Below are 20,861 nucleotides of genomic sequence, written 5' to 3' on the forward strand. Positions count from 1 at the left end.
ATTGTGCTCAGTCATTTTAAACAGAATATAAAAGTCATTGCAAAATCAGAGGACTAAAAAGGGACTCTATCTTCTTCCAGGGCTGCCTCCACATGGACCCTGCTGAGAGGCTGACATGCGAACAGCTGTTGCAGCATCCGTACTTTGACAGCATACGAGACGCTGGGGATCTGACAAGGCAGGACGACAAGTCCATGAGGAAGACCCTGAGACAGAGTCGAAAGCACCTGGCTGGGGTAAGACTGGCGCATGGCTTCACAGACTTTCAAATCACCTCATGCCTGGGGCCAGGTACTGAGCTGGAATCTAGGTTGAGTGACGCTGTAGCTTGAAGCCCCAGCATCCTTGGTACAGAAGTAGGAGACAGGACATCTGAATTATCAACCAGGGTCTCAGAGACACCTGCTTCTTAAGGCCCTTTCCCAAATCCTAAAGTTGTCCTTGCCCTGCTGCTCCTGATGCTAACAGTGTAATGGGCACAAACTCGGGTTGTAGATAGGTCCATCACTGTGCATTCAGCTAAGCATGTTTCTCATACTTCAGAAAATGAAATCAGACCTTGGTCATACCTCCTCCAGTGTCAACACTGCAGGTTTCTCCCAAAATGGCATTGTTTTCCCTTCTGGTCCTTTGTCAGAGTTGATGAAGAGAAACATAGCAACATGGGCCTACTGTATACCTGCAGGATAGCACAGTTAATAAGGGCCTACTGAATACTGCAGGATAGTACAGTTAACAACAAGGGCCTACTGGAAACCTGCTGGATAGATAGCACAGTTAACCACACAACAGGATTCAGCTGCAAACACAAATCAGCAAAGAATCCTGACTGCTGTAAAGTGGTTACATGGCCTCAAATTAAGTGGCAAAATCTGTAACAATCTAGAATCTAGTTGAATCGTAGCTAAGGTATGTTGGCTGTTCTCGATCACTTTGGCTCCATGTAGATGTATAAGCTTCACATTATCCAGCTTTGGTGTCTTAGCTGTCTTCTGTTGCTCTGATAAACAACATGACCAACACAACTGATAAAAAGACAGCATTTAATTGGGAGCTTGCTTAGCATTCCAGAGGGTAAGGCCATAACATCCTGGTTGGGAGCATGTCAGCATGCAGGCAGGAAGTAGCTGAGAGCATACCATCTTATCCACAGGAAGCAGAGAGAGAGACTGGCAAGGGTTTCTGAAACCTCCAAGTCCTCCACCAGTGACATATTTCCTCCAAAAAGGTCACACCCCCTAGTCCTTCCCAAACAGTTCCACGAACTAAACCAAGCATTCGAAATATATGAGCCTATGAGGGCCATTCTAGTTCAAATCACCACACTTAATCTTTCCTTTATAGGCCCCACTTCCACAAATATATACCTGGATGGTGTGTGTGTATGTGCGCGTGTGTGTGTGCACGTATGTATCTGGGGCTAGAACTCAAGGCCTCTAACATGTAAGCAAGCAAGTTGTCACTGAGACACACCTCCAGTCCTGTGTGTCATATGTGTCCTTTTTCATATGGGTTCTGTGTATTTGTGCATGGTGGTGTAAACTCAACCCAAGATCTTGGTTGCTTTGTTTTGAGGCCGGTCTCCCTATGTAACCCAGGCTGGTTCCATTGTGATCTTACTGCTTTAGCTCCCTGAGTGCAGGAATTGCATTTTGTGCAAACATACCTAGCTTGGACTGCTTTTTTAGATATAAATAAAACCTTTGGAAGCAAAGGAAGAAACCAAACAAAAACTTCTCCCTCTCTCGGGTTCTGGATTTTATAAAGGAAAGATTTATTTCCGTACCCCAAAGTTATACACGGCCTAATCTGAACCCGACTTTGTGTTTATGTTTACAGTTGCAGTACCTACCTCAGTTAACTAGCAGCAGCATCCTCCCAGCCTTGGACAATAAGAAGTACCACTGTAATACCAAGAAATTTAACTACCATTTCCCAAATATTTAAGCAACTGGCAGAGTGAAGAAGTGATCAATAATTTGAAGGGGAAAAAAAGTACATATTTGGTTCCTGTATTGACTACATATCAGGAGAAAACACAGACAGGAAGCTGGAGGCCACCTGGAAAGATATGAAGAGAAATTCCAGAGCCAGACTTCCATGCTTGGTGGGGATGTCCAGAGAAGAAAGCAAAAGCTTGCGGTTCCACTGTTTGTATATCTAAGCAGCGGGGCTGAAAGACAGAACAGAAACTCTATCTACTGCCCTTAAAGACAACAGAAGCCGCATCTACTGCCTGTAGCTGCAACAGCAGATCATGTCAGAAGGACTCAGGCTTCAGCTTGCTTTCCGGCACGTGTGAAAAGGGGGTTATAAAATGTCCACATGTATTTCTTTAGATCCTATTATATCCTATCTCTAATGTTGGTTTCAAAACAAATTTAAGTATGATTTTGGTCCCTGAAATCAAAATGTATGTGATTCTGTTTCCTGTATGCTCTTTCCTGATTTTTGTGTTTTAAGACATGTTTTAGAATATCTAAGTTGATCAAAATATCTAATGTCTTAAAACTTTGTAGGTTTTGTGTGTATATAACCATGAGATACTTAGACATCTCTTTTATCTTTACCCTGAGAAAGAATGCGTCCAAAAGGGATAGAACAAGACCTACATGCCTCACAGAATGAGCCCGTCAGCCTGAAAATAATCATTACTTCATTCTTCAGTTCACCCTCATACCTGAAAACTGTTCTATAAGCAAAACTACTATAATGGTCTGGATTTAGACAAAATTGCTTATGAACTTTAATTTGAATCAGGAAACATGTAGGTTAATTGAAATTCTCTCCTTGAAATATCTCTTATTATATACATCATGTATATGTGCATGTCTGTAAACACACATTCCTACAATTGTATACATATCTATGTGTACATACCATGCTAATGAAAAAGGTACAACAAACAAGGAAGTGGTCAACAGTGAGACTTAAATTTACCTTTGATCTGGTTTATTATTCCTAAGAGCAAAGCTTTTCCTCCCTGCCCCTAGACATGGGCAATGTAAGCCCCATATCAGCGTCTCACTATCATTTCCGGTTCATGTGCTGCTAGTTCACAGTTCTCAGACACAGACTTCGAAGCTCTACTGCATCCCCAGAACATCTCTTCTGCGCTCTCATGACACCACTCAGCCCCAGTCACTGATCGCCATGCAGTTCACTAAATTCCGTCATCTGTTCAGTAATCTTGGCTACTCCAAGGCAAATTACGACTTCCTAAATATATATATAGCTTCTTCCACAGACCTGACAGGGGCTGAATAACAGCTCCAATAGTATTCGATTCCTCTTAATAGCCATGATTTAAATGACAAGGAAGGATACCAACTTCTGTGAGTAGTTCAAATTGCCTTTTTTCCCCGCTTAAATCAATAAAAATGTATTTGAAAAAAGCAAATGACTGTAACTGCCTAATTTATTCAGTAGTTTTATAGAAAACTGCAGACTAGCAAAGTCTCTCCAGATGGAGTCATGACAAACTGGCTGTTGGGCCACGCAGTACTGAAACAAACCTGAGATAAGAGGGTTTGACTGTCTTCAGTGTAATCTGTTACATTTATGCTCATGCTCAATGGAGTGATTTCTGCGAACCTCATCTTCCACACGGAATCACCACGTACCACATGAGCCCATTCTACATGTGTTCTACCTTGTCTTTGTTCCTACTTACTATTTTCTGACTTGTAAATGACAGGGATATATGTCATTCGCATCTTCCCACAAATGAGGGTGTTTTTCTAGAAGCATAGTTCTAAAAACAGCTAACGCTCCCCTTTCTGCCTGAAACCTGCACCGCAGGTTATTCCCAGTCAGATTTACAGTCAACAACCTGATAACCAACCATACATACAGAAACCTACACATGAAACAGCATGTAACTATGATGATGAAAATACAGCTATTTCAAGTAAAACACTAAAGACTAATTTTAATCCCCTTATGACATTCTTTATTAGTGTTTTCTAGATATAAAATTCATTTTCATATTTATATTTTCATGTCCCTTGATTTCAAAGGAGGCAACATTCAAAATACTCGAGGGGTAGCAAAATTTAGCTTTTAATCAACACACTAATATTTTGTTTGAAGCAGAAGGGCAGTAGGGATTTTTTTGGTTCTTGTTTTGTTTTACCAGCAAAACTAGTTGGGATACAGACAAGAACCTGTGTTCAGTTTTAACCAGCACTGGCCCAAGCTTAAAAGTAGGACAAATTAGCCGGGCGGTGGTGGTGCACGCCTTTAATCCCAGCACTTGGGAGGCAGAGGCAGGTGGATCTCTGTGAGTTCGAGATCAGCCTGGTCTACAAGAGCTAGTTCCAGGACAGGCTCCAAAACCACAGAGAAACCCTGTCTTGAAAAACCAAAAGAAAAAAAGAAAAAAGTAGGACAAATTAACCAGCGTGTTTCATTCTGACAAAGGGTATTTTAAAAGTATATGCAGTGCAATGCAGGAGCTTAGGAAGCAATCCAGTGTGCTCCGTCAACACCATGGACAGCTGTGCACAACTGCCTCCATCACTGCATCTGAAACCGAACTTTCAGTTTTTCATAACCAGGCATTTACAGCAACACGCTTCAGTGCCTTTAAAGATGTAAAGTATTATAATGTAAAAAAGAATAATTGCATTGTATCTTAAAGAACTCTATGTCAGTATCTACACCAAGCAATATCTACAGTGTATTTGTCAATGAGGAATACATTAGAATTAAAATGTTACATTGTAAATTTTTTTCTGAGACAGGGTTTCTCTGTAGCTTTGGAGTCTGTCCTGGAACTCACTCTGTAGACCAGGCTGGCCTTGAACTCAGAGATCTGCCAGCCTCTGCCTCCCTGCCTCCCGAGCGCTGGGATTAGAGGCGTACGCCACCACCGCCCTGTTATGTCGTAATTTTTAAAGTGATCCAATGTACATAATTTCTCACTTCTAACTAAGTAACCTTAGCGAGTTATGTTTACACATTTACTTTCCACATTTACTTTGGGAGTCCAGTCTCCACTCCCAAACCATCTCTCAGTCCTGCGGGTGGCTAGGTCGTGTTTGCGGCTCTTGAGCATCAGCACTTTCAAATGACGCTTTAAACTGAGAGCACAGACTTATTTTACTTCAGGTTTAATTTCAGCTCTAGAGCAGGCAGTGCTGTCTTGAAGACTTGGGCAAGACTGTCTTTATCTTTCACTCCAGGAAGATCACTTAAGAACAAATACCTGAGGTTCCTGCAAACAAGAGAAAACAAAAGTCAGTTTGTTTATGTTTGTAAAAATGAGTTCAATTTAGAAAAATAACATGCACAAGGTATTTATATTGTTGGACTCTAGCGTCCAAACACCGAGGAGGAGTCGCCCCCAGAGACGCATCTCACACACCACAGCCGATGCAAAAGCATGAGGATTTTATTAATTCTGTCATGACAGGGTCCCCCAGCATTCGGGAAGCCGAGGGACCCCGAATAGATGGCACAGGCTACTTTTAAAGGGGCCACAGAAGCAAGGGGGGTTGTTCTTTGACTATTTTGATTGGCTTATTCAAAAGGGCTATTACCAATAATTGACTGGAGAGCTGTTGCCAGATCAGATGAGGTAAGAGGTCATTTTGACCCCGTTTCCCAGGGGACCGAACCAAAACATACGTATATGGGTAATTGTTCAGGAACTGAGTATGTGCGAGTGTAGCTGTTAGGTCCTTGGTTCCCAGGGGAGGAGGGGAAGCACTATGGCACAGAGGCTGAGAGGATTCAGAGTTGTCAAAATGGCTTCAGGATTGTCTTAAAGTCTTACAATATCACCCCACACCTTCCGAACGGCTTCTAGAGTAACAGTCTTGGAAGGCTACTTTAAATGAAACTCACGCAAGACTTAAATATCATTTTTCCTTATTTCACTGACATTTCTGAGCCTCTTTTATTTCTATAACATACAAAACAGATCTCCTTTGTTTATAAAGTATCAATAATAACACAAACAACCCCCCGAAGTCCTTAAAGGCATTCAAGTTTCTATAAGAGGAAGAAGCTTGAAGCCTCCACTAGTGTTAAGACAAATAAATGGTCTAGTACTTTGACTCTAACGTCTCAAACATCTCCAACTGCCTGTGACGCCGAGATCACCGCTACATACTCTGATCAAGTTTTTGTTTTGTTTTTGACCACTTACCTAAAATGTCGCAAAGCAATGATGCCGTTGTCTGTGACATTCCCACAGGCAATTATTTCCATTTCCAACAGGCTTTTCCGTAACTTTTCAAGTTGGCTGAGCCTCTGCAAACAGTTATCTTCAATGTAATGACACTTGCACAGTGTTATTTTCTCAACATGCTCTAGGCCCTCTGTGGGGAAAATTCAAAGTTTAAGAATCTATCTTATTACCGTGACTAACAGTCCTTGGTTCACCTAGGACGGGACTGTCCTGGCTTTGCCCGGTCCATGGAAACTGGAGTGTCTGCTCACCTATTGACCATACATGACATACTCATTACACAGTTTGGGCTGGTGCAAGGGCCACTCTGAAAACCCCACATGAGCAGAAGCTGTCTGGATATTAGTCTTATGTTCACAAAGACATCCGTTTGACTCAGATAGTCTGACAAAATCAAAAAGGCTTTGAATTTTAAGTGAACAAAAGAACACAGAAAGATGCTCCTAAGGGAGGAAGGAAGGAAGGTGTCTATCACATGAGCTCTATTTGCTTTGAAGATAAATATCTAACACAGGAATAAACTAGCAATTTGACTGAAATGTGCAAAAACAAACACATGAGTATAACGGTGAGCAAACTGTAGCAAACCCTCGCTGTGAATCGCCTGCATGCCTTGCGACCAAGTGGCAGGGACTCACCCATGTGCTCCAATCCAATGTCCATGATACAGGAATCGGTGGCATCAATTGCTTGGATCTTGTATCTGTCCATGGAGCCTCCTGGGAGGTTGTTGTAGTCCGCTAGCCACTTCTGGTGGCCACAGTAGCGTACTTTGGCCCCACACCGAAGTAGCCACTCAGATGCTGCCCTGTCAGGGCCAACATCCCTGATGCGTTCATAATCTACTCTGTTGACAAGGAAACAGGAGTAGTTTACTTCCACTGTCACTAGTTCCTCAGTTGTGTTCACCAATATAAATATGGGCCAGAAATACATTTTTACTTCAAATGACTGAGGAGTAAATACATTAACGAGATCCATAAAAACAAAAACTGGAGCTCTCTGTAGCTGTTTCTGCTTACTTTTTCCCTTTTTCTTCCCTTCCTTTTCTTTCTTTCTTTCTTTCTTCCTTTCTTTTTTCTTTCTTTAGTTTTAATCTCTGATATGATATATTAATATGATTACTAACATTTTGGAGGCACTGCCCCAGTCAGGCTAGCTTTGAACTCATGATCTTTTTTCCCCTCTGCCTCCTCAGTGGTGAGATTACAGGTTTGTGCTCTCATATCTGCTATGGTGAGATTTTATTTTATTTATTGTTTTGGTTCTGGGGCTTAAACCCAGGTCCTCCCTGTGTTAGGCAAGCATTCATATGTGTTATGGAGCTTGACAGATAGAGATTCCTAACACAATATAGTGACTATCTGGGAAACATTTTTCATTACTGAGAAAACATTAAAGGTATGGTGGCACACACTTTTAATCGCAGCGCTTGGGAAGCAGAGGCAGTGTATCTCTATGAGCTTGAAGCTAGCCTGCTCTATAGATCGAGTACAGGACAGCCAGAGCTACATAGAGAGACACTGTACAAACAAACAAACAAACAGATAAAAAAGGAATAATTTTGAAGCCATTTTCAAATTAGTCTCTTAGTGCTACTTACTAATTTCTGCAAATGCCCCCCCTTTTTTTTGCAGTCACAATGGTGATATTAGGCAGTAAGTTTGTTATACCTGTCTCAATATGGTACTTCTATGAGTATGCCATATACTTAGTTTTAATTTTTTATTTATTTTATTTAAATTTTTCTGTATGTAGTCCTACTGTTCTGCAATTCACTATATAGACCATGCTGACCTTGAATTCACAGAAATTCTCCTGCACATCTCTCAAGTGCTGGGGATTAAAGGTGTGAGCCACCATCACATCTGGCCACACTAAGTTTTTAAACACCAAAGTTCTCCTAGCAGGACTCGACAGGCTATTAACATTCCTCAAGAAGCTAGAGGATGAGGATTTCAAAGTTACACATATTGTTGAGTATAAAAAGAATAAAAATTCATTTTAGATAACTTAAAGGATATGGATACACAAGTAAGAAAAAGTCTACTTGGGGCTGGAGATGGCTTGCTGGGTAAAAACACTTACTGCTCTTAAAGAGGACCTGGGTTCAATTCCCAGTACCTACAAGGTGGCTCACAGCTATCTATAGCTTGTGGGCACCAGGTACACACATGGTGCACACCCATATATGCATGCAACACATAAAGTAAAAATGAAATAAATCTTAAAAAAGAAAAAACACTAATATTCTATAACTCAGAGAAGCAACTCAATATTTTGTAAGCTATTTTTCTGTTTAAGTATGTTTTATTATTTGTAAAAATATTAGCATCTTACTGTACATATTGTTCAAAAGAAAAATAATTTGAAACACAAGAAATAAGCAACTAGCCAAAGGGTGATTTGGAGCCTGTCCAGTTATAAAAATCCCCACGTTTCTTCACTTAGTTAGAGTCACTTACTTATTAAACACTGTATTCAACCATTCCCAGAAGTATCTGGAGTCACATGACCGTGGGACTTTCTTTAAGCTGCAGAGTTGCCTCGAAATCTTTCCGAGCACCATCATTTGATCTAGACACACAAAACAGTGCTCTCGTGAGCTCATGGGCCAGAGTCCGCACCTCTGGTAAGTACTCCACACTCCAGTGTCAGTCTTGTGCCGACAGCGGATGCTACTGACCAGACACTTCTGTCTCCAGTTCTTGGGTTTTGTTTTTTTCTTATTTGCTCAAAAGGACTAGGTGATGTCTAAGGTTCCTTCTAGCTTAAATTTCATTGTTCGAACCTTAATTGTCTGCAGTGCTGCCCCTTAGTGCCCTTACTTATTTTCTGTATAACTATAGATTTGTTCAAACCAGCTCCACTTTCAGTATATATATTTCAAAAACAAAATGACAAACTATGGTCCCATAGGGAACAATGTGGCGGGGTTACAGTATTCCCATCCAGGCAGAGAAAAGAAAATAAAAGCAGATCTATTTGGGATAAAGATACAAGTGGGTCATCAGAGCACAAACCTATGCTAGACAGGAGAGGAGCCTGGACAAGCAATTTCATTTCTCTGACTCTGGATTTTTTTTTCATTTGTGAAAAGAGATGATTTGTTCAGATGGTTTCCAGTCACAAGCTAAGAAAATAATTTCTGATTAAGTCTCAATAGATTTATCTCAATTCAAGTTCTCCAGTAGTGGGTCAGGTGTGAGGGTTAGGGGCTGCAAGAAGAGTAAAATGTGGTCTCTATCTTTGAGGAAATTACAAGTCAATCCAGGACGGAGTGGCTCACGCTGCCAAGTAGTTAAAATAAATGACAAGACTTGATATAAGCCTTGAAGGAGCTAAAACAAGGACAGAGATGATTCAGTGACAAAAAAGCCAGGCAAAGCTATGAGAGGTTGCAAGTCAAGGAGGGAAATAAGGCATGCTGTCAGTCACTCTGGCTGTACATGGAGGTCGGGAAAAGAAGTCAGACACCGCACTACCAGGTCGCAAAGCTCTTGCAGCCAGGGTGTCTGGACTATATTCTGCAGACAGCAGAGAGTCACTGAGATGTAAGATCAGAGCACTGGCATTGCTGAAGCTGTGCTTCAGGGAATTTACTCAAACAGCAGCAGCAAAACCAAAGATCAAGTCAGACACGGTGACATGGTCCTATAATTCTAGCTACTTTAGAGGTTGAGACAGGAGGATCACTTGAGCACAGGAATTTGTGTCTAGCCTGAGCAATATAACCACAATCTGTTTCTAAATAAATAAATAAGTAAATACAGAATGGTACAGAAATAGCTAACAAGGGCTCCAAAGGAAAGTACTTAGTCACAGAAGGATACGACGACATTAGAGTTAAGATTCCATATGGTTCAGTAAGGGATGTATAGAGACAAAAGTTAGAAGAGTTGAATATGACACCTGGATCACTGGCAGGACAGTGATGTCCTTATCAGATGCCAATACCAAGGATGGTTCGATGAGTAAAGTGCTTGCCCACAAACATGAGGGCCTGAGTTTGGACCCCCAGCATTTATATAAAAAGCCTATTTGGTAGCACACACCTATAATCCCAGTGGTAGGGCAGTAGAGACAGAAAGATGCCTTGCTGGCCAGCCTGTCTAGCCTAATTGACAAGCCTCCAGGATCAGTGTGGGGACCTCTGAGAAATAAGATGGAAGCGTAACAGGGACTCAGAACTTAGCACAACTGATTCCATGAAGGAAATACCACCCAGGCCATAAAACTTAGCATGTAGACAGCATCACTGTCAAAATGAAAACAAAGACCTAATCCATCAAAGCTCATAGTTACGGGGATGTCTCTAAATATACCAACCTTGTATTTAGGCTTCTGTTTTTCTACTTCTGGCTAACTACTCTTTTTAACTGAAGTATGTCAATATAGAACATGGCTTTTGTGCTTAAAAGCTCACCATGAGAAAGGCTTGGGGCTATACTGGGATCCCACATGCCCAGTGTAGTCACCAGTCAGCGAATAAAGACTTTCTACGGGCTTAAACCCATGTCTTTGATGGATATCCCACAACAGAAAGTGAGGAGGACACCCAATGCTGACCACATGCAGACACACAGATGTGAGCACAAAAGGACATACATGAACACATACATACCAAGGTAAGTAAGTGAACAGGGGACAGGGTTGTGGGCTCAGTTTTTTTTCTCTTAGATTTTCGTATTCTAAATATGAAGTGTTGGCAGGACTCCTAAGGGAAGATGACCAACAAAATCACTGGAATTAAGAGTCACAAGGTGTTTGGGATACCTCACTCAGGAGTGAGTACATCCCATGTCCCCAGCTGGTACCTTGGGCAACTAAGGAGAGGGAACCTGAAATGACCCTATCCTATACTGATGAATATCTTGCATATCACCTTAGAACCTTCATCTGGCGATGGATCGAGGTAGAGACAGATTCTCAATTTGGAGCAACGGTCTGAGCTCTTAAGGTCCAAATGAGGAGCAGAAGGAGGGAGAACAAGAGCAAAAAATCAGGACCACGAGGGATGCACCCACCCACTGTGACAGTGGAACTGATTTATTAGGAGCCCACCAAGGCCAGCTGGTCTGGGACTGAATAAGCATGGGTTGATTCCGGACTCTCTGAGCATGGCGGTCAATGAAGACTGATGAGAAGCCAAGGACAATGGCACTAGGTTTCAATCCTAATACATGAACTGGCTTTGTGGGAGCTTAGCCTGTTTAGAAGCTCACCTTCCTGGACGTAGATAGAAGACCTTCGTCTTCCCGCAGGGCAGAGAATTTGGACTGCTCTTCAGTATCGAGAGGGAGGGGGAATGGTGTGGGGGGAGGAGAAGAGGAGTGGTGATAGGGGGAGGGGAGTGGGGGGAGGGGGCAATATTTGGGAGGAGGGGAGGGAAATGGGAAACGGGGAGCAGGTGGAAATTTTAATTAAAAAAGAATAAAAAATAAATAAAAGAAAAAAAAATAAAATTAAAAAAAATTAAAAAAAAAAAGAGTCACAAGGTGTTAGAGCTGGAAGGAACTTAAGTCAGCCACATGAAACCTCTCATTTAGAGATGAGGAAACTGAAGCCTTGATATTAAGTAACATGCTGACACTTTAAATCCTTTCTGGAACAAGGTGGGGCATTAATAAATGCATGTGTCTAAAGGAACTTGCTCAATGTTTCATAGAGAATTTGTGTCAGTATCGTATTTGAACCTAGTGCTCTTCCCTACCATGAGGTCTCTGGATGATTCTAGAACTCAAGAGAGAGAAGAAGACTTAAAAGATGCCTGAGTGGGAGGCATCTGAAGCTGAGGAAAGGGTAGGATGCTGAGGCAGTGAGCGTGAAATCTGATGACGGAGTCTGGGAATACTCACCGCACTCATGCCTCTCCCCTCTTCTCTGTCTCTCCCTAGCCCCTCCCTCTTTGGCAGTGCCGGGAACTGACCACCAGGCTGAGTTCCTGTTAGACAAGTACTCTACCCTTTAAAAGACGGTCCTCCCAGCCTCCATCTTTGTCTTTATCACCACGGACCTCTGCCTCCGCTGCACCCCGCAGTCTCGGCCTTGTTAGATTTGTTCAGTTCTGTCCACCTATGCCCACCCTAACGAGTCCTTTGTTGCCAATTTCATTTACAAATCTGGGCTTTCTCATCCTCTACTTGGGCTATTTCCTCTAATAATTCCACCCCCAACTTCATCTGTGAAAATCTTACCTAACTTCTCATTTCAATCCCAAACCAACCTATTCATTTCATTCATTCATTCATAAATGCTCATTGGATGTTGGCTACACTTAGTACAAACCAATGGTGAGACCATGCAGCAACAAGAGAAGTAGCAAGAAAGATCCCATCCTGTCCTCATAGAATCCATGGTCTAACGGAGAAGACAGACGACATGGAAACACAAATACTGTCCAGTGTGGTACTTGGAGGCATGGACCGTGTGTGATGGGCTGAAGGGAAGGATTCATACTAGAGGTGTTTTTTGTTTTTTTGAGATGGGTCTTAATCAAACAATGATTGAGAGTTTTCAAGCAGGGTGTGATGATGCACTCCTTTAGTCCCAGCACTTGGCAGGCAGAGGCAGGAGATCTCTGTGAGTTCAAAGCCAGCCTGGTCTACATGGTCCCAGACTACCCAGGACTAGTGACACCCTGTCTCACAGACTAAAAGGGAGTTTTCAGTGAGGAAGATTAAGTGGGGAGAGGAGCAGGCAGAGGTAAAAGAAGAACAAGGACCACTTATATCCACTCTTTTAACATAATGCAGAAGTTTACAGGTGTCTGTTGATGGTCGTCTTCAGTGGCCAGCTGTCCATGTGTAAAAGTCAAGCCGGACTTGTTACTCAGCAAGGGAAATAGCAGAGTCCCTAAGACCTGAATACTTTTACTGGAGTCAATGTGGTTCACTTTTTAATCCAGCTTAAATAAAGGTAAGGCCAGCTTTATTTCAGTTATGATTTCTGAAAACATTATATGTTATCTTTAAACCAAGTTACAGTAAAAAATTAAGTTTAAATATAGAAATAAAGGCTTAAAAATCTGGTGAGTTTTTACATTTTCAACTTCAACTTTGTGGACTGACATCTGAGAAGCACTTCCTGCTGGAAAGCAAGCAGCTAGCAGGGAGAATCCTTTCTACATGGAAAGAGGAGACCTCTAGTGGTCAGTTAGTAAATGGGACGCTAGTGAGTTAAACCAGTTAAAAGCAGATTAGAAAATCCTTGCTATATGACTGGTGCCATAAGAAATCTAGAAATTTAAATTATAAAAAAGAAAACACACCTCTGTTTACTCTCATAATCAGCCCTAAGTTTATAACAGTGATTCTAAAATTTGCAATTATATTTGTTAATTAATAAAAGCCAGATCTCTAATGTGTTAACACACACACACATTTATTCATTTAATAAATGAATATTAACTTCTGTTCTTCTAGAGAACCCTGACTAATACAAGCAGTAAGTGCCTTTTTTTTTGCAGTCTTAATTACTAAGTCATCTCTCCAGCCCCTGTACAACACCCTGAAGATGACAAAATTATGGAAAGGAAGGAAGAATGGCAGGAGGGTTACCAAGGGAAGCTGTAAGTTGTGATTATAAAGAACATCTGGAGAGATCCTTGTGATGGAACTGTTATCTTGATTATGGTGGTGGGCATAACCCTCTACACACAGAGAGGAAGCACTGGGACAGCTCTCTGAGGGAATCTGTGGACCGCCGGTGTGACACCACACTACGGTTTACAGGGTTGTATCACCAGGGAGATGGACAGATGGTGTGATAGCTAATCCGGTGGTCAACTTGACTGCATCTGACCCTACAGCCCGAGTTCCTGGGCACTTCAGGAAGGGATTTTCTTCAGAGTATTTGAAGCAGGAAGACCCACCCTAAATCTGGGCCATATCTTCTTGTGGCCGCCCAGATAAAGGGGTACAAAAGGGAACTTTGTTTTTTGCTCTCTTACCCTCACTTTTGATGGCAAGTCCATCTATCTTATAGGACATTCACATACACAATCTTTTTGTCCTGTTTCTTTAGAGAACACCGACTAATACAGATTATGGCACCATGAGTGGATCTAGAGAAATGGAATCGTAAGGATGAACTTTTCTAGTAAGCTTGGTGGTTTCTGGACCTGGCTTTCCAACTTGCCAAAACCTACACTACTGAATGCTCGCAGAATGCTACAAGTCCGTGGTGGGGGCTATTTAAAGAACGTATTGAAGTAAATGCATTTGATGGTTCTGATTCTCCTCTTATGAGAAGCAAGATATTTAGTGACCTATACATAAATAAAAAAGACAATTTACAAAAAAAATAAGGGAAACGACAATGTGGGCTGATTACTCTGGCATCTCTGGATAAACTGACAATGGAGGAGAATGAGCTCAGCGATACAATTAATGAGATGTACACAAGCAAATAAAAATTTCTAAGTGTGCACTGGAAGAAAAGAGAGCTCAGGTTGCTGATCACAAATCCTCATTTTAAAATTAGCTGAATTACAGTGAAAATACAAATCCCTGCCTCAGAAGGTGTTGGCACTTGAAGTAAGAGCACCGGCTGGTAAAGATGGGATTCCGTGCCTTGGGATGGAGATGTGTGGGAGGATACTTATAAAGCTAAAGACTTGGAACTCTAAGACTCTGGAGGGTTTATCTCATTTGAGGAAGAAGTTTCTCTACCCTTAACAGAAGCATCCCTACCTTGAACCCTGCATGACTGCCCTCTCTACCCCTGCCTGAGGGAATAAACCTTTCATTGGCTGCTGAACTGGCAGTGACCTTTTCTGAAGGAGATGCCATACAAGACAACATTGATGGCCCTCAGCACCTACCAACAGTTGCCTCTGTATCTATAACCAGACTCAAGGCTAAGCGGGCTCCTAGAGGTGAAAAGTAGCCCTTGAGGAAATGTGCTATACCATTAAAGAACTTAGTAAGTTTGACAATTCATTTAAGCAAAACTCTGGGGAAATTATATGGGAATGAATTTTTAAAATATGGGATAATGGTGGAACATAAAACTGGATCAGGCTGAGTTTATAGATATGGGGCCACTGAGTGGGAACTCTAGGTTTAATATGGCAGCTCACACAGCTTTAAAAAAAGTCTTAAGTTTGATGGACTGGATGAAGAGCTTGTCAAAAAGATGTTCTACAGAAAAGGAGCTGCAGACATATGACACTTTGGCTTAGTATTGATGAGGGATTTTAAGGTTCAGTGAATTGGAATGCTGGAGTGGGTACATGTAAAACCCAGCTCTCTACAATGGAAGGGCCCAGAAGACATGCCCTTCAATAACCCTCTAACACTTAAAATGCCGGAGTGGCAGCGGCAGGTTGAAGAGCTTTTGTTGTCGCTTGCTCTTCTTGTGCCAGACACTGCTGCTCAACTGAAGTAAATGTGATAGGTTTGTGTCCTGGATTAGCAGGGGTCAGGGGGCATTAAACCACCAAAGGCAAATGAGTATGGTTATTATAACTGGCAGCAGAGGCAAAGCAAGGCTTACAATGGCCTGACCAGTATGGACCTTTGGTATGGGCAAGAAGCCTCAGGTTTTTTTTGTTTTGTTTTGTTTTTTGTTTTTATCTACATAAGCAGAAAAACTCTAGAACCAAAGAAAGGAAGGCTACATTGTAGCATAGCAGTAGGGAATCTGGTCACCACCCAATTTCCAGACCCATCCAGTGTATAGATCCAGAACTCCTTGAGAAAGGAACCGGACCCAAAACTAGGACTTAAAAAATTTTTGAAAAATTTAAAGACTGCAGGACTCTTCTGTTTGTTTATTTATTTAAGCCACCTCCTCCCACAGCAAAAAGACAGATGGTTACGGTATAATGGTCACCATCTGATAGAAGGAGAGACGAGCTTGGTGTCCTGCATGCAGAGTAATGGCTAAACCAGGGCTGTGGTCTCTTGCTGCCTGGGTGAGGGTCTAGATTCTTTTTACTCACCTTCAGAGCCTGTGGAAATGGATTAACATAAGTTCTGGAGGTGGGTGTGGCTACCACTGCCCAGGGGAAGGCTTGGTCCTGATCCAGAGATGGGGTGGGCAGTTAACATGGGTTTCTAGTGCTCTTCACGATCCAGGGAACGGCTCAGCATCCTCACTCCCATCCCGGGCAGTGCTATGAAGGAGCCTTCCACATTTGAGGTGAGCTTTCTTTGCAGGGGACGCCACTTGACATGGGCTGTCCCACCCCTTTCTGGTTAAGTAGCAGAGACACCAGGATGCCATACTGCTACAGCTGACACCATCTTGTATCTGCTGACTGTGGAACTTTTAGTTATACTTTGGGGGCTGGTGGGATGGCTCTGCAGTTAAGGGCACTGGTTGCTCTTTCAGAGTATTCAGATTTGATTACTCATGGCAGCTTATGAGTATTTGAAATGACAGTTCCAGAGAATCCAAGACCCTCTCTGGCTGCCACGGGCACCAGGCACATACATGATACACAAACATACATGCAGGCAAAACACCCATACACATAAAAGTTATACTATGCTCTATATTGTGATATTCATAGTAACACAGTAGGCTGGAGAGATGGCTCAGAGATTAAGAGCATTGCCTGCTCTTCCAGAGGTTCTGAGTTCACTTCCCAGTACCTACATGGTGACTCATAACCACCTACAATGAGATCTGATGCCCCCTTCTGGTGTTCAGGCAAACGTGCAGACGGAACATTATATATATAATAAATAAATCTTGAAAAAAAAAGTAACGACATCTTGGGAACAAAGAAGGGAAGTTTATGGTTTAATAGTGATGTGTTTGTGTCACACTGACAAGAGGCCATAGTCTTAGTTTTTGGTCAAACTGACACTAGCTATAGTCATCTGGGGAGATGGAATCTCAATTAAGAAAATTCCTCTATATGATGGAGGATGGGGCATTTTCTTGATCAATGGTGTGGAAGCGCCGAGCACACTGTGGGTAGCACCACCCCTGGACAGAAGGTCTTGAGATATACAAGACAGCACACTGAACAAGGCAGTAAGCAGCACTCTTCCATGGCCTCTACTTCAGCTCCTGCTGACTTCCCTCCACAACGGACTATAAGCTGCAAGATGAAATGAATCCTTTCATCCTAAGTTGTTGTTGGTCACAGTGTTTACCACAGCACTAGAAAGCAAACTAGGACACACGGGATCTCTATTACTTCTTACAACTGCATGAGTACCTACAATTACCACAAAATAATACACTGAATTTTAAAAACAACTGTGGTTGTTTGAAAGAAAATGCCCCTCAAAGGGAGTGGCATTATTAGGAGGTCTGGCCTTGCTGGAGAAAGTGAGTCACTGTGGAGGTGGGCTTTGAGGTTTCTATATGATCAAGATACCCCAGTGTCTCAGTCTACTTCCTGTTGTCTGCATATCAAGATGTGGCCAGCACCATGTCTGACTGCATGCCACCATGCTCCTGGCCATGATGATAATGGACTGAACCTCAGAAAATGTAAGCCACCTTAACTAAATGTTTTCCTTTATAGGAGTTGCCATGGTCGTGGTGTCTCTTTACAGCAATAGAAACCCTAACTAAGAAAGAAGTTGGCACAAGGAGTAAGATATTGCTATGATCGGCCTGACCATGTTTCTGTTTGAAGGAATTTGGACTTCAGTTCTTTGAGTTAGGAAAGCAGTGGAATGCTTTACGCACTGCTTATGGACCATACCAGTAGGAGCATGGAAGACAGTGGTGCTAAGAGCTATTTGAACTGTGAGGGGCTGGCTCAAGAGGTTTCAGAGGAGAAGAATTTTAGTATGTTGCCTAGAGATCATTCTTTTTGTTTTCTTTTTTCCTAGAGCTCATTCTTGTGATATTTTGGTGATATTTGGCTGCTTTTTAGCCTTGCCCTTTGCCTGAGACTAAATTGAAGGGTTTTGGATTAATTCCTTTGGCAGATCTCAAATCTCAAAACAGCCTAGCATAGACTCTATTATGTGGTTATTAGTGGTAACTCTAATGAAGATTTATAATGAAAAGGAGCAAACTGAGCAGGGATAATTACAAAATATAAAATTTAAGGAACCACAAAAGTAGGATGGAACTAAGTCCTATGTTCAAGGAGACAGAGTAAGAAATGGAATTAAGGAAATGGTGACTTCAGGACAAATCCTTCCTAGCCAAGTTTCTAACTTGTGTAAAGGAACTAAAGAAAAGCTTAGAACCATTACTCCTAACACTTGAAAGGAGGAGGTTTGTGGATCTCTGAGTTTGAGACCAGCTTAGTCTAAAAGGCAAATTCCAGAATGGCCAAGCTTAGGCAGCGAAGGACAGAAAGTTGGTGAAGACATAATTGAACGGGAAGCTATGTTCCAGCCCCAATGAGCAGCAGAACTTGGCAGCTTTGGCCACCTCGTCTGGCTTAGAGTCCAAGATAGAAGAAAGGCATTAGTGCACCTTCCTCTGAGAAAAGGAAAGCTGCTGAGGTCATGCATATGTCAGGGGTGTCCTGGATGGAGGCCTAGAGAGGCCACTGCGTGAAGCTGCAAAAAGTTGAAAGCAGTTAAGAGATCTGCATCAGACATGGAGATGCAGCGTTTGCCCAGCTGGTGTTTGGTCTTGCTTTAGTCCAGTATTTCCTCACTATGGTCCCCTCCTTACATTTTGGAATGGTAATGTATATCTTGTGCCATTACATATTGGAAGTATGTGATCTGCTTTTTTATTTTGATTTTACAGGTGATTACAGTTAAGAGATTGCATGAATCTCAGAAGAGACTTTGAACTTTAGACTTTTAAGTAAGTTTAGGAGTGGTAGACTATGGGGTCTTTTGAAGTTGAACAGAGTGCATTTTTGCAACATGATATGGGTACAAGCCTTTGGGGGCTAGGGAGTGGACTGTGGTGGTTTGAAAGAAAATGGCCCTCTCTGAGGCTTGCGTTGGTGGTGCACACCTTTAACCCCAGCACTCAGGAGGCAGAGGCAGGCAGATCTCTGTGAGTTCGAGGCCAGCCTGGTCTACAAGAGCTAGTTCTGGGAAGGCACCAAAGCTACATAGAAACTTTGTCTCAAAAGAAAAAAAAACTGGCCCTCAGATGGAGTGGCACTATTAGGAAATATGGCCTTGTTGGAGTAGGTGTGGTCTTGTTGGAGGAAGTGTGTTACTATGGAGGTGAGATTTGAAGTTTCATATACGCATGTATGCTCAACATATCACCCAGTGTCTCAGTCTACTTCCTGTTACCCGTATATCAAGATGTAGCCAGCACCATGTCTGCCTGCAAGCCGCCACACTCCTGGCCATGATGATAGTGAACTAAACCTCTGAAAATGTAACGAGCCACCTCAATGAAATGTTTTCCTTTATAAGGGTCACCATGGTCATGGTGTCTCTTAACAGCAATAGAAACCCTAAGTAAGACACCAACTATCCATGCTCTTCATCTGTGATGGAATAAACAGGGAACATGGTTTCTTCCCCACCAATGAAACATCCAGTACTGCTCATGAGACAAACCATTCAAGCCTAATAAAAAGCTAATGCTTCATTGAGTTGAACATCTGGTGACTATTCTCATGTACACTATTACCTGCTCGATGGCACTAGTAAACTGAATAGTGTCTGAGGTCTGATGAGGTTTCCCTGAGCCAGAGCCACCTACTAGCTGGAACCAACATTTAACCAACAAGTCCTCCCAGCGATAGTTCTATCATTCTGTTATGGTCCTGTTAAGGCGTTCTAAGCCTAAGAACAAAGAACCACCATCAAGCAGAGAATGGGAATTACATCGGTATGGTGACAAAGAATCACACATTTTAACAGAGTTATAAGGTCCTTAGGTGATTACATAGCTTTTATTTTTACAGTAGAGGAAACAGTAAAGTGACCTGCTCCATGAGTGGCTATTCTAAGACATGGACATTTAAAACTGTGTCTTGGTCCAGTGACAGGGTTGGGCTGGAGAGAAAGCTCCGCGGTTAAAACTGCTAACTGGTCTTGACCAAGGATCTAGGGTTGGTTCCCAGCGCCCACATGGTGGCTCACAATCATCCAAAACTTCCAGTTCCAGTGTATCCTTTACTCTTTTCTCGTCTCTGCGGGTTCCTGTGCACATGTGTTGCATATAAACACACACACACACACACACTCACAAATAAGTAAGCCCTCTTTTTTTTTTTTTTTAAAGGAACCACATGATGCCGAGCTGTCTACTTTCACCCAGCACCTAGCTCAGCGCCCGATATTTACAAGCTGAGTCAGTAGTCGAATGAACGACACCATCAGGAACCCCACGAAGGGTCCAGAAGCCTCCGGCCCGGTGGTGACAAACACGGGCAGGAGGTGGTTCAGCTGCCAGTCCCTGGCTTCCGGGCCAGGGCGTCGCCAACCGACCAGGGGCATGGCCGAAGGACAGGCCGCGGCAGCCAGAGGTCACCTCGCCACGCAAGGCCTTCTCTGGCGGCCTAGCGCAGGCGTCCAAGGCCCGCCGAGGCCCGGGAGAGCCGAACCACCACCCGATCCCCGCCTGCGCCCTCGCTTGTCTACTCACGACGCGCGGCGTCCCTGCGTCCGGCCGGCCCTTCGCCCTCTGTGTTTTTCCCTCCGCCGCGCTTGCCCATTGGCCAGCGTAGGCCACGCCCATGGAAGGCAAAAGCGTGCACTTCATTGGCGCTCGCTTGGGGGCGGGGCTGGAGAGCGGGGCGCTTCACCCGTAGAGTCGT

The 20,861-nt window shown here is 42.9% G+C and overlaps 2 protein-coding genes across 3 annotated transcripts in view; one reads left to right on the forward strand and one right to left on the reverse strand.

Moving 5' to 3' along the window:
- The window catches only part of Cdkl1 (cyclin dependent kinase like 1), a 42,933-nt gene extending 39,127 nt beyond the window's left edge, over positions 1 to 3,806 (forward strand). For both annotated transcript variants that reach the window (XM_057782249.1, XM_057782250.1), the window contains 2 exons: positions 81 to 236; positions 1,840 to 3,806. In XM_057782249.1, the coding sequence (XP_057638232.1) occupies positions 81 to 236; positions 1,840 to 1,947 (264 nt within the window). In that variant the 3' untranslated portion in view covers positions 1,948 to 3,806. The remainder of the gene's footprint in view (positions 1 to 80; positions 237 to 1,839) is intronic.
- Positions 3,807 to 3,962: 156 nt separating this feature from the next.
- On the reverse strand, positions 3,963 to 20,753 carry Dmac2l (distal membrane arm assembly component 2 like). Its single transcript, XM_057782251.1, has 5 exons — positions 20,690 to 20,753; positions 8,662 to 8,773; positions 6,835 to 7,043; positions 6,155 to 6,326; positions 3,963 to 5,218 (listed from the first exon to the last, which is right to left on the reverse strand). Exons 2-5 carry the CDS (start codon positions 8,766 to 8,768, stop codon positions 5,104 to 5,106), a joined length of 603 nt encoding a protein of 200 aa, XP_057638234.1. The 5' UTR covers positions 8,769 to 8,773; positions 20,690 to 20,753; the 3' UTR covers positions 3,963 to 5,103.
- Between the last annotated feature and the right edge of the window lie 108 nt (positions 20,754 to 20,861).

This window comes from Chionomys nivalis, chromosome 10, assembly GCF_950005125.1.
Source record: "Chionomys nivalis chromosome 10, mChiNiv1.1, whole genome shotgun sequence".
NCBI lineage: Eukaryota > Metazoa > Chordata > Mammalia > Rodentia > Cricetidae > Chionomys > Chionomys nivalis.

Bases quoted from the DNA above. Each gene is read 5' to 3' on its own strand.
- Dmac2l (XM_057782251.1), bottom strand. From the start codon at position 8,768: ATGATGGTGCTCGGAAAGATTTCGAGGCAACTCTGCAGCTTAAAGAAA. The intron at 7,044-8,661 runs GTAAGTGACTCT...CCTTGTCAACAG, and splicing joins TTGAATACAGTGTTTAATAA to AGTAGATTATGAACGCATCA. The intron at 5,219-6,154 runs GTAAGTGGTCAA...TCTTGTTTGCAG, and splicing joins ATTGCTTTGCGACATTTTAG to GAACCTCAGGTATTTGTTCT.